This window comes from Phocoena sinus, chromosome 15, assembly GCF_008692025.1.
Source record: "Phocoena sinus isolate mPhoSin1 chromosome 15, mPhoSin1.pri, whole genome shotgun sequence".
NCBI classification, from domain to species: Eukaryota; Metazoa; Chordata; class Mammalia; order Artiodactyla; family Phocoenidae; genus Phocoena; species Phocoena sinus.
Window position 1 is genome coordinate 59,607,539 of NC_045777.1, and position 13,578 is coordinate 59,621,116.

The window sequence follows — 13,578 nt, forward strand, 5'->3', positions numbered from 1 at the left end:
CAGTAGAAGAAAGGGGAAGTTCCAAATCAGAATACAAAAAAGTGTGAAAAGATTTAGATCTTTTCTTTTTCCTCTTCAAGTAACAGAACTTTGATATCGACGTTATTAATCACCTTGGGAATATGAAACCCTTAAGGGTAAGAACATTACAAAAAAGAAGAAAATTTTCACAAAGTAAATGGATCAAGTACAACTATTCAAACTGACTTCTGCATTTCCTCCATTTGATTCTTTTATATTTGCCATCAATAAATTTATCATGGGGCTTCCCTGGTGGCGCAGTGGTTGAGAGTCCGCCTGCCAATGCAGGGGACACGGGTTCGTGTCCCGGTCCGGGAAGATCCCATATGCCCCAGTAGCGGCTGGGCCCATGAGCCATGGCCGCTGAGCCTGCGCATCCGGAGCCTGTGCTCCGCAATGGGAGAGGCCGCAACAGTGACAGGCCCGCGTACCACAAAAAATTAATTAATTAATTAATTAATTAATTAATTTATCATGGCAGTATTAATGCCCAATTAGTTCTGTTTTCTAAATCCTAACAGCAAAGATTCAGTTTTAAATGTAGGCATTATAATAAGCATAACACTTACATTTGTACCTTAAATCTTGAGAGTGAAAGAGTTTCATATTACTGTATTAATATGGTCAGAAATTTTCTTACCAACAGCTTCTGAAAGTTCCATGCTAACAGCTGAATTTGAACCTAGACAAGAAATTGAGATATAATATATATTTACAAAATAGTATCTAGCTTTACACACCACAGACAACTTAACGTTTTCTGAGTTAGATGTTCAAAGAGTCACATCATAGAAAATTACCTTCACACAACAATGACTGTTCCTCTTGAGAAGGTTCCACAGGTGCTGTTTAATAGAAATAACTTCTATTAAAAATTGAGACCTATACATCCATTTTACTTAACCTTTTAAAATACAGGAAAAATAGAAGTTCAATAACAAAACAAAACCCTCAATAATTCAGAACAATGACAACTAATTTAGGCTTTCAAATTAGAAGCCTCTGTTTAACTTACTAAAAAATCTACCCATCACAGCCAATTTTAAAACATTTTCAGTAACTAAAATGTATTCACAAAACCATGTTTATTCTCTGAATTTGCTTCATAAACTTTTCCTTTACAGATATTATAAAAGTAATCTGCAGCCCAGCACAGATCAAATAAGTAAGATTCTGCTCAACAAATACACATTACTTCTCTAGATTCTCCCTTGGTAGCTCTAGCCCAAGAAGGCAATGATCAGTCCTTTTTAAGATTCTATAATCATATGTATTATCAAGATCCTTGAATAAATTCTATTCAATACCAATAAAATTAAAAGGACATTCATATAGTCTCTGAAATGCATATAGGCCCTTACATCATCTCATAAAAAGTGACTACAATTATGCCAGTTTTGTCATATATTAGAATTCTAAGGTCAAGCAACAATCCAGTTTCCACAAGTGTCATACTGCAAATCTTATGACATCACTGGAAGAGATGTATGTGAAATATACTCTAATACCCCAATACATAAGTTTATTTTTTATATCTGATAAACCTAAATGATACTCCAATATCTAAGTACTCTTGCTTTAAAGAATACACAAGGGCTTCTCTGGTGGCGCAGTGGTTGAGAGTCCACCTGCCGATGCGGGGGACGCGGGTTCATGCCCCGGTCCGGGAAGATCCCACATGCCGCGGAGCGGCTGGGCCCGTGAACCATGGCCGCTGAGCCTGCGCGTCCGGAGCCTGTGCTCCGCAAAGGGAGAGGCCACAACAGTGAGAGGCCTGCGTACCGCAAAAAAAAAAAATACACAAGATGCACAAAGACATCAAAGAATTTGAAGTCACATGAATCCTGCACACCAATAAAGAATAACCTGCAAAACTCACATTTAAAATCATTGCTCAGAGGACACAGGGAGGGGGAAGGGTAACCTGGGACGAAGTGAGAGAGTGGCATGGACATATATACTCTACCAAATGTAAAACTGATAGCTAGTGGGAAGCAGCCGCATAGCACAGGGAGATCAGCTCGGTGCTTTGTGACCACCTAGAGGGGTGGGATAGGGAGGGTGGGAGGGAGATGCAAGAGGGAGGAGATATGGGGATATATGTATACGTACAGCTGATTCACTTTGTTATAAAGCAGAAACTAACAAAAAAAATTAAAAATTCTTAAAAATAAAATCAACACTAATATTATTGTATTATGGAATAGAATCTGGAATTCTACAGCTGCAATTTTATTAGATCTAAAATAACTGAAATACATTGTTGATTTGTGTGAAAAAAATAAAATCATTGCCCAGAAAGTATTAACACCCATAAGTCAACAAAATTTTGGGCCCAATCTTCAATAACATGAAGTGCTGAAGAAAGTAACTCCTGGGAGTTCCCTGGTGGTCTAGTAGTTAGGATTCCAGGTTTTCACTGCCATGGCCCTGGGTTCAATCCCTGGTCAGGGAACTGGGATTTTGCAAGCCAGCACGGCATGGCCAAAAAAGAAGAAAAAAAAAAAATGTAATTCCTATCCCTGAAAGGTAAAGGGCAACCAATTTTTTGAGGAAAGAAGTGACATACCAGCCAAGTGTTACTTAGGAGGATCATTCTATGGTAGTGCATAGATGAACCAGAGAGGTAAAGACTACAAGGCAGAAAGACCAAAAACACTACTTATAAAAAGTATGCCATCAGGACAAATAAGCAGTACAATTAGAGGAGGTATTAAGTGCAAAGATAATGGGAGCAATGCCTGACAGGAGTAGGAAGAAAGGAAGTATGAAAAGTCTAAGATGACCCCAACTTATGTGGTTAAGCAGGGTATTTTAACAGAAACTGGGGGGAAAAATCCTTTCAACTCAGTTTGGAAGGTAACAGGAATTGTACTTCAGATGTAATATACTTATTTTGTTTTCCTATTTAAAAAGTTTATAGGTAAGATAAGGAAAAACTACTCAATTTTCAGAGAAAGCCAGGCAGTGCTATAAATGAATCAAGTTCACATACCACCCTAGGGATGGAGGAGGTGGCACAGGGTAGTAGCAAGAGGGCAGAACTGAGCTGACTCCTGGCTTTAAATCCTGGCTTGTCATTTATAAATTATGAGATACAATTATTTCACTGGAATCATGGAAATGGCATGCCATCTGCCAGACAAGATTAAATGAGAGAATACATTTGTACAGTATCAATTAAATAACTTGTGGCACCTAGTAGATATTCAACAAATATGAGTCTCCACCTCCAAACATGACTATCAATTCAATTCTATCAGCTAACATGTACTGAGTGTCTATTATGGGCTAGACAAGGATAAGAAGCACTCACCAATCCATACAGTGCTGGAGATGGGGGTGAAGTTGGTGGCAAATTACCCTAACTCCAGTTAATTTTTATTGAGCCCTTATGTGCTAACTGCTATCTCATTTAATTCCCCTGAAGACCCTATGAAATAGATAACTACTATCTAACGTATCAGACTCAACTGGGCTTTTCCAACTTATGTAAGTGCCATCTTGCCCTTCCTCAGACAGCCCCTGTTGAAAATCACTCAGAAAAAGTAAACCGAGGGCTTCCCTGGTGGTGCAGTGGTTGAGAGTCCGCCTGCTGACGCAGGGGACACGGGTTCGGGACATGGGTTCGTGCCCCGGTCCGGGAAGATCCCACATGCCACAGAGCGGCTGGGCCCGTGAGCCACGGCCCCTGAGCCAGCGCGTCCGGAGCCTGTGCTCCGCAACAGGAGAGGCCACAACAGTAAGAGGCCCGCGTACCGCAAAAAAAAAAAAAAAAAAGAAAAAGTAAACAGAGTAAGTGATGATGTACAAATATTTTAAGGCAGGAAAAGAGTGAGATAATTGGTATGGTGGACTCTCCTGTCGCTTATTAAGATGACCCAAACTGCAAGTGAGCAATGAAGTAGTACATACACCTGATCACCTAGTTCTAGAACCAACTCTTAAATTTACAAGTTACAATACGTGCATTAGGCTGTAAGGAACTTCTCATGACAGTGACATCAGTCATGAAATCACCCCCATGGATGCATAATGCAAAATCTGTTCATGGTTTTTCAAAATATCTTAACTTTTATAGTATGTTTAAGTTTATAAAGCTTACAGAGTCAAGTACCAAAAGCAATTAAATGCTTAATATACACCTCATGATATTATTAAAGGGGCCCCAAATAAGAAGTTGACCATAGTTTTCCCATAGTGGAAAAAAGCTTTCCATGCATTCAGACCACGGATAACATTATAAATTTAATGGCAATGCTAGAGACATCTGCCAAGTGATGGATGTTTTTGGAATAATGAACCAGAAAAATCACAGATATAATAATAAGATGTTCCCTAAATTTAAGCTTCTCGGTATAGTTGTACCCAGTCTACACACACACACACACACACACACACACACACACACACACACACACACACACACAACCCCTTCTTGTTCATTCTACTCTGGTCTTACTCAAAATGCATATCACATCCAGATTTACTGGCTACTATTGATCCTGGACTTAGAATTCTACTAGGCCCAAAGTCATTTGTTTATGGTTAGCAAACAGGTGACTATTAGTGCTTGATTTCTCAAGTCCTGCATGGTTCATATCTGTTAGTGAAAGAGAAGTAAACCTCCCAAGGAATGAAATTATGGTTTCATATTTTCCAATGGTATCTCCATGTTCAGAAACATAACCTTATCAAGTGTTCAAAGGAATAATTCTAATTAAGTAGGAAAGTTATCAGAGTGTATGAGTGAATAAAACTGCCACACCCTAAGTTAAAAACAGAAGTAACTGGGCTTCCCTGGAGGCGCAGTGGTTGAGAGTCCACCTGCCGATGCAGGGGACACGGGTTCGTGCCCCGGTTCGGGAAGATCCCACGTGCCGCGGAGCAACTAGGCCCGTGAGCCACGGCCGCTGAGCCTGCGCGTCCGGAGCCTGTGCTCCGCAATGGGAGAGGCCACAACAGGGAGAGGCCCGCATACCGCAAAAAAAAAAAAAAAAAAAAAGAGAAGTAACTGTGGTAAAATTATTACCAATTTTTAAAACAAGAAAAGATTTTACCAAAAAACAGTCGGGCAACAGTACTGACTGTGGTTTAACACAGATGATAATCTGGGTCTTAAAATTGCTAGTTAAATTTGATCATGGTGAAATAAGCCAGTCACAAAAGGTCACATGTTATAACATTCCACTTACAAGAAATATTCAGAATAGGTAAATCCAGAGAGGCAGAAAGCAGATTGGTGGTTGCCAGAAGCTGGAAGGAAAGGGGAATGGGAAGTAACTGCTTAATGGGTACAGGTTTCCTTTTGGGGTGATGAAAATATTTTTAAACTAGACAGAGGTGGGGACTTCCGTGGTGGCGCAGTGGTTAAGAATCCGCCTGCCAACGCAGGGGACACAGGTTCGAGCCCTGGTCCAGGAAGATCCCACATGCCGCGGAGCAACTAAGCCCGTGCGCCAAAATTATGGAGCCTGCGCTCTAGAGCCCGTGAGCCACAACTACTGAGCCCATGTGCCACAACTACTGAAGCCCATGGGCCTAGAGCCCATGCTCCACAGCAAGAGAAGCCACCGCAATGAGAAGCCCACACACTGCAACAAAGAGTAGCCCCCGCTCGCCGCAACTAGAGAAAGCCTGCGCGAAGCAACAAAGACCCAACGCAGCCAAAAATAAATAAAATAAATATATATATTAGAGAAAAAACTAGACAGAGGTGATGGTTTTTACAACACTGAATGTACTGAATTGTTCACTTTAAAATGGTTAATTTTATGTTATACGGATTTCAGCTTGATTTTTTTTAAAGAATATAAAAAAGTTTTTAAAGATTTGATCATGGATCAAAGGACTTCAACATGGAGACTCCTATTTTGCCAGTTCACAGTACAGCACAGGTTAGTCAAGAACATACATGTGTCAGGTAATGAAAACCATGTTTTAATTCCGGCTACATGTTTTAAACACAAACCACAAACGTATGGCCAATTCTCTTTTTTTTTTTTTTTGCAGTACGTGGGCCTCTCACTGTTGTGGCCTCTCCCATTGCGGAGATCAGGCTCCGGACGCGCAGGCTCAGCGGCCATGGCTCACGGGCCTAGCCGCTCAGCAGCATGTGGGATCTTCCCGGACCGGGGCACGAACCTGTGTCCCCTGCATCGGCAGGCAGACTCTCAACCACTGCGCCACCAGGGAAGCCCCAAACGTATGACCAATTCTTGAAAAGTGCTTAATCCATATATTTCATAAATAAGCAATTTAAATCTGCACTGCTTTAGATATAAAACCAATCTCTAATCCTCTTTACACACTGAATACAGATATTTAAAATAGCCATTCTAACTAAAATATCTTACGCCTGTTAGCTAAATGGTGTGTTCATTAAAGAAAAAAAATAAAAACTTCAGCGTTGTCACAGAAGTCACAAGTGTCCTACACTGCATGGAAGTGAGAAACAGTGTGACAATTCTGTCCAATACGAGTTTCTACAATGGTGGAAATGTGCTATATCTGTGCTGTGATGATAGTCACTAGCCACATGTGGCTATTAAAGCACTTGCAAGGTAGCTACTGTGACCGAGAAACTGAATTTTAGATTTTATTTAATTTTAAAATTAAATAGCCACATGTATACAGTTCTAGTTCCTCTGAAGGAGTAGTCTCCTCAATTGCGGTAGGAACTTGCCTTATCTGGTTTTCCACTTCTATCCCATTCCCGGTCCACCCCACCACCCCGAAGGGCTAATGAGCTCTCTTCTGAACTCCTCTAGGATACGACCCTTCTTTCAATTATAGATCCACCTACACACATAGCTTAGTTCTTGTTCCCTAGGAGATTATGGACTGCCAGAATGACTGGTTTTCTGGAATATGGAGGCTTTTTTGTCTCTACTCTTGTAATCTCCACAGGTTGGCACAGTGTACTGTATAGAATAAATATACAGTTAATTTTTACTGAATTAATTCAAGCAGTTTCCATTAGGGTTCAGTAGAGTAAAAACAATTTTATATGTGCCAATTTTCTAAGAAAGGAGCTAGAGAAACAATATCCAAGAGATGTTAAAGTACAGCTTGAATAAAAAACTAAAATTCTCTAGCACACAGGTGACCATATAGTCTTACCAAAACTGCACGTTGAGGCATTTTTCTCCCACAGACAACACTGTTAAATAGTAAAGGCAGACATCAGAAAGAAAAGCCCACAGAACACATACAAGTGTCCCTGGTTTTGCCTTAACTACCTAACACTCTAAAAATAAAAACACACAATGTTACAGACAGTGGTGAACAGAGCTGTTTAAAGTATTCTACATGATTTCCTAAAATGTATGAAGAAGTAATTTCAAACTATTACTTTAAATTAGAGCATTGCCTACTTATGACAATGTCACCCAGCTACTACTGAGAAAGAACATAGAGACGGTGCCATAGTGCACAAACTCATAGGCCCAGTTTCTGAAAAAGTGTCTCAGCCAAAAAGGTCTTTTAATATCCAATCACAAGGAAACTAGTGGAGTTACTATTACTAGGAATAAGCTTTGAAATCAGACCTAGATTCTAATCCTAACTCCTCCATTTATTCATGGATGTCACCTCACCTGTTTATTTAGCTTCTCTGAACCTTAATTTTCTAATCTGTAAACATGGGTCAACAGTACCTATACCTCAAGAGGTTGTTGTGAAGATAAGGGCATATTAACCACATGGTAACTGCTCAATAAATTTATTATTACGAGGGCTTCCCTGGTGGCGCAGTGGTTGAGAGTCCGCCTGCCGATGCAGAGGACACGGGTTCGTGCCGCGGTCCAGGAAGATCCCACATGCCGCAGAGCGGCTGGGCCCGTGAACCATGGCCGCTGAGCCTGCGCGTCCGGAGCCTGTGCTCCACAAGGGGAGAGGCCACAACAGTGAGAGGCCGGCGTACCGCAAAAAAAAAATAAATAAAATATTATTACAAGCATTTCAAAGCCCCATAATAATTACAAAAACTTTTAAGAATGAAATAAAGAAAAGCAAATTCCAGGGCCACTCTCTCAGAAAATCCATGCAGGTTGTAGTAATTAGCTCTAGGCATGCCCTTTTTCCCCATTATTAAACAGCATGGTGTGGCAGTGAGAGCACTAAATTAGCGCTGGCAAATTTGGATTCTAGACTCAACTGTGTCCTTAAATCTGTGAGTGACCTTAGGCATTCACTCAGCTTCTGTAGGGTTCAGTTTCTTCATCTGAAAATGAGGCTGTATTACTGCCAGGTCATTTCTAGCCCTAACATTCTAAGAACCTATTTTCTAAGAACCTATTTACTCAGTCACTAAGGCAATGCCACATATCAACCTGATTAGGCTTTTCTGTAGAGTAACTAAAATTCCCCTCTTTTAAAACAAACCTAAAAGATAGTCTTATTTAGGATTTATATCCTATCTACTGCAAAAACAATGAGATATTTAATTTCAGATACCACAAAAAAGTACAAAGAAAACAGAAAAACACCCATGTGCAACCAAACTCTGCAAAGAAGATGGACACAGACTACTCAGCAGTACAGTAACCCACTGGAGTTCTATAGAACTAGTCAACTGGAAATTTCCCCAGTGACATCCTAAGGTACGCACTTTTTTTTAAATTGAGGTAGAGTTGATACACAATATTACATAAGTTTCAGGTGTACAACACAGTGATTCACAATTTTTAAAGGTTATACTCCATTTATAGTTGTTATAAAATACTGGCTATATTCCCTTGTGCTGTACAATATATCCTTGTAGTTTATTTATTTTATACATAGTAGTTTGCTAAGGTATGCTTTTTTTGTTTCAAGTGAAGTGACATACAATTACTTTTTCAGAATGTGGTCTGGAATTTGGTGTAACCACTCTCAAGCTAGGCTAGTGAAAGATGCTCAAAAAATCCTTGCTAAGTGTTTCTCTCACCTAGGAAGTAGAGTATAATGGGCACTGGTTTAACTTAGAGTACTGTAACGACTAGGTTTCCTTAGAACAAAGTCATTTATGGAAAAAACCAACTACACATCTGTAGTCCAGCCACGCTTTGTTAAAATCTACTGAAAACAAGGACACACCTTTTAAGAAGCTTTGGTATGAATCAGCAACTGACAGCTAAAAAAGGAGTCTGAGGACGGCAGAAAGATCAAGGACCTTCAACTAGTAGCCAAATTCTTGCTTCCCCAACATTTCTAAGAACTGTGAATAGAGTGATGAAATTCTAAATTAACATGCCCAATAGACAGCCAGAATCACAGTAACTCACTGCTGTTTGATATGAAATAAACAAGCCTCTACTTACAAGTAGTGTAAAGATGACTGATGCTCTACTTTAGCAAATTTCTAACAAACTTAAAGGATGAATTTTATATGTTAATTATAGCTCAAAAAACCCACCCCCAATCTTATGGTATTCACAAAGAACACTTAGTAGAAAACAGATCTTTGGTTTTAAGATTTCACGACTGAATTTATACAAGGGTACCTGTGAACAATTCTTCTCAGCTTTGAAAGCCCTCTACACCCTGTACCTGGCCCTCTTACCAAGAAGTGTCTTCCATTAGAGTAAACTGGGTATCTGATCCCTTTTTAGACTCCTTGAGAAACAGTTCTCCATTTTGGTGGTACCATTTCAAGCGCCTAGCACAGCATCCTGCCTTCTGTAGGCAGGCAAATGTCTGTTCACTAATTGCTATACATATATCTGAGCAAAACCAGAGATTCATATCTCAAAAAATTTCATTCTAATACTGCTAACTCACCCCAAAAGTTTATCAAGTCTCTTCTTCCTTCCTTTCTCTCCAATCAGAAAGACAACGCTATTTTAACTTTCCTCCCCAGCAAAAAAACCAAGGCTAAAATCTGTTCTCTACAATATTTCCCTAACTCGCTGTGATATGTTTTAATTGTTATCTTTTCATGCAGTACAATTCCAGAAAAGGTGAAAAATAAACAAAGGACACACACACACACACAGAAGCAAAAAGCACTGAATAAAACCTGCTCTAAAGAAGGTTTATTCACATGGGATTTCCCTGGCGGTCCAGTGGTTATGACTCTGCTCTTCCACTGCAGGGGGCACGGGTTCCATCCCTGGTCAGGGAACTAAGATCCCACATGCAGTGACATGGCCAAAAAAATAAATAAATAAAAAATAAAGAAGGTTTATTCCCAATCAAAATTTCTAACAGTTTAAACAGCTGCTCAACATGGCATAGCACTAGCGGATGCCCTCACTTGTTCCCTATATCCTCACACCTGAGCCGTTCCAACATGTAAAATCATGAAACAAGCCAAAACCGAATGATCTCTAATAATCAGTAAGTCAAGGTAGGAAAAGAAATAATACTCCAGGAACAATACTTTCTCTAATCTCCTCAACCCACTTATCCCATTCACTGTCCCATCTGAAAAGTCCTTTCTATTAGAATTGTTATTGCAGGCATTTCGGTCACATAGGGAAAGAAAAACAAGTGTCAAGTGGAGAACCATATCTATCATCTATGTAAACTTAACTATCAGTCAGCTGGTGTTCTTTAACATAAAGTGTAAGAGCCCTTCAGGACAAAACAACCATTACTTTGACTCTGGATCTTCTCTACTCGGTGGCCCTGAGGAAGTCACCTTTGGGAAAATCCAGTGATTAACAAGCATCCACCAAGTGGGGACGGTAGCACAACTTTGTGAATATACTAAAAAACCACTGAACTTTTAAAAGGTGAATTTTATGGTATGTGAATCCTAACAATCATCAAAAAAAAGTCCCTTCTCCACAAGGCATTCAGCCAAACCAAACACTACAAAACAGAACATTGCTCTTTAAAATTCCATATAATTCGTTACATTTGGGAGATAAGCCCCCTCTAAGGGCTCACTGGGGACTGCTACTTTTATTCTATACCCATTTTACAACCGCAGAGTTTTGAGAGGCATTGAGGGTGGGATGACAGAAACAACTCTACGAACTCTACACCATTACTTTAGAAGCTCTGGCAGTGTCTAAAAGTCCAGATTCTATGGCCTGAATGTTTTGCGTTCCTCCCAAAATTCGTATGCTGAAATCCTAATGCCCAAAGTGATGGTATTAGGTGGGGCCTTTGGGAGGCCCTAGGTCATGAGGGCAGAGCCCTCATGAATGGGATTAGTGCCTTTCTAAAAGAAGCCCCAGAGAGCTCCTTTGCCTCTTCAGCCCTGTGAGGACACAGAAAGAAGTCAGTATACATTCTGTTATCCAGAAGAGGAAAGAGGGCCCTCACCCATCCAGGCTGGCACCCTGATCTCAGACTTCCAGGCTTCAGAACTGTGAGCAATAGATTTCTGTTGCTGACAAGCTACCAAGTCTACAGTATTTTGTTATAGCAGCCCAATCAGACCAAGCCACCAAGTAACCCTGATTAACATTGCTGAACCTGTTTCTCATTTCACACTAAAAAAGACAGAGCAAGACTGAACTTGGTGCAAATTGAAACTGAAATTAAGTACATTTGATCACAGAAAATGTTTGTTCTAGCACACACAACCCTTGTCTACATTTTCATTCATTTCAGGGACTCTAAACGACCATCACTTAGCCATTTTACTTGCATCTGTAGAGAACTGCTCTTAAGTGAATTATACTTAATTACACGTACATGAGTTCTACTTAATCATTAATCTGGAAACCTATATTAAAAATTTTCAAAGGGATCCAAGGTCAACACTGAATCCCAAGTTCTGACTCAAGATAGCTGGATATAAGCATTAACCAGCAGCCTGCCAGTGAAAGTGAATGACGCTTTGTGCCAAAGCATCTTCCTCTACCTGCTGCTCAAAGCACCACTGAAATTATTTCAAAAAAAAAAAAGAAAGAAAGAAGAAAAAAGAAAAGAAGAGAGAAAAAGAGAAAACTAGCCCTCTTTCCAGAGAATGACAGATATTCATACTAGACACATACATTTTAAAAGTCGTTCATTCATTTTAAAAGTCATTCATTCTAGTGCTCTACCTCTAGACTTCTTCAAGAGCTCCCCTGGTATCTAGTTTAAAAACACACCCACCACCAATTTCAGCTATGGGTTAACAACAGAAGAAAACATGCTAGCCCTACAGTCCTTTCCTCAGTATAAAAAACCTGCAAACTTTATGGTTTCCCCTTTGTAAATTTCAACCTAAGTGCTATTTCCAATTTTTTCCCTGCTTCTTCCATAGTTCTCTGCTCTGATGCTGGTAATTTATGGACCTGAATGAGCTGGAACATGCAATCCAACGGTGCCACATTAACTCTGGACCTCAATTTAGAAAATCCATTCTTTTCCAAACAGACATCCTACAGAGGATGGGTTGTTGTTGTTGCTGTTGTTTTAACATTAACTGGCATTTTGCAGAAGCAGCTGATAGAGTCAGTAACACCAAGATAAGTTTCTGATTAAAAAAAGAAAAAACCGACCACAATGTAGGGACCATAAGGTAGGGACAACCACTTTCCTATACATTCTTACATCTCCAATTTCTAGCAGTGTCACAGAGCAAAGGATTAAAACTGCAAATTGGCAAATACCGGGAAAAGAAAAGACAGTCCTTCTACATAAGAGGTAATGCCTACTTACTCAAGAATGACCACCATTCCAGACCACTGCTCTAAGGACGATGGTCCCTTGATGACTGGCAACTCCAGAGTTAGGAGGGAGGGCCAAAAACTAAAATGGCTGGATAAAAGCAAAATTCATGATAAGGTTTGGGGAAAGAGGCACTTTTAGGAGTTAGTAAGCGAACTAGTTTATGTGGCCCAAAGGACTTGGTCTAAGCAAAGCTAAGCTTCCTTATTCAAAGGGCAAACTTCAACGGCTTCACACAGTAAAAGAAATACCAGTCAATAAAACAAGCAAATCCGAACTGTGTGCTCACAGACATACTTCCCAAAAACATTTCCCCAAACATGCTTTTTGCCTCTAGAGAGAAAACTGTAGCCAAAGTCTCTGAAGAAACTAAACTCCTAGAGCACTTTTACAATGTCTACTTATCCAAGAAATGCTACAATATAGAACTTCAAAGAGAAATCAAGTTCACTCATTTGACATTCCTACAAAATCAGTACCTGAAAGCATGCCATCACTTAAGCAGCCCCTAAATACTCAAAGAGTTTTGAAGACAACTTAACTCGAAACCACAGAAAGCCTGTCTACTCGCTATGGTCAAAATGACGCGTGACACCTAATAAGTTTGAACAGACTAATTCCTGACACAGGAGCACAGAGAGAGAGTTACACCAAGCAACCTTAATAAGGCAAACGATTTTAACGCAATAAAAATTCTAAACGTGTCACCAACTAAGGAAAAGAGTCCAAATCCCACTTATAAAAAGGGCACACAAACCAGCGTAGTCTCCTACACACTTTAATGTTAAGTGAGGAACTCTAACTTTGGGACACTGTGAACTTCACAAGCTTACAAAATGCTAAAGGTGAAAAAGATCTATAGATAGCCAACAGTTTCTGCCCCATCGCAAGACTGCAATGCATCCTGGGATTCCTTCAGGACGGTTCGGTGCCGTAGATCTGTTAAATGTAATTACAGTTTCA

The 13,578-nt window shown here is 40.0% G+C and overlaps 1 protein-coding gene across 3 annotated transcripts in view; it reads right to left on the reverse strand.

Moving 5' to 3' along the window:
* The window catches only part of GSPT1 (G1 to S phase transition 1), a 33,551-nt gene that overhangs the window by 18,791 nt on the left and 1,182 nt on the right, over positions 1-13,578 (reverse strand). For 2 of the 3 annotated variants that reach the window (XM_032604293.1, XM_032604294.1), the window contains exons 2-3: positions 822-866; positions 662-703 (exon numbers count right to left, since the gene is read on the reverse strand). The exons of the other annotated variant lie outside the window; for it this stretch is intronic. In XM_032604293.1, the coding sequence (XP_032460184.1) occupies positions 662-703; positions 822-866 (87 nt within the window). The remainder of the gene's footprint in view (positions 1-661; positions 704-821; positions 867-13,578) is intronic. 3 annotated transcript variants of the gene reach the window in all.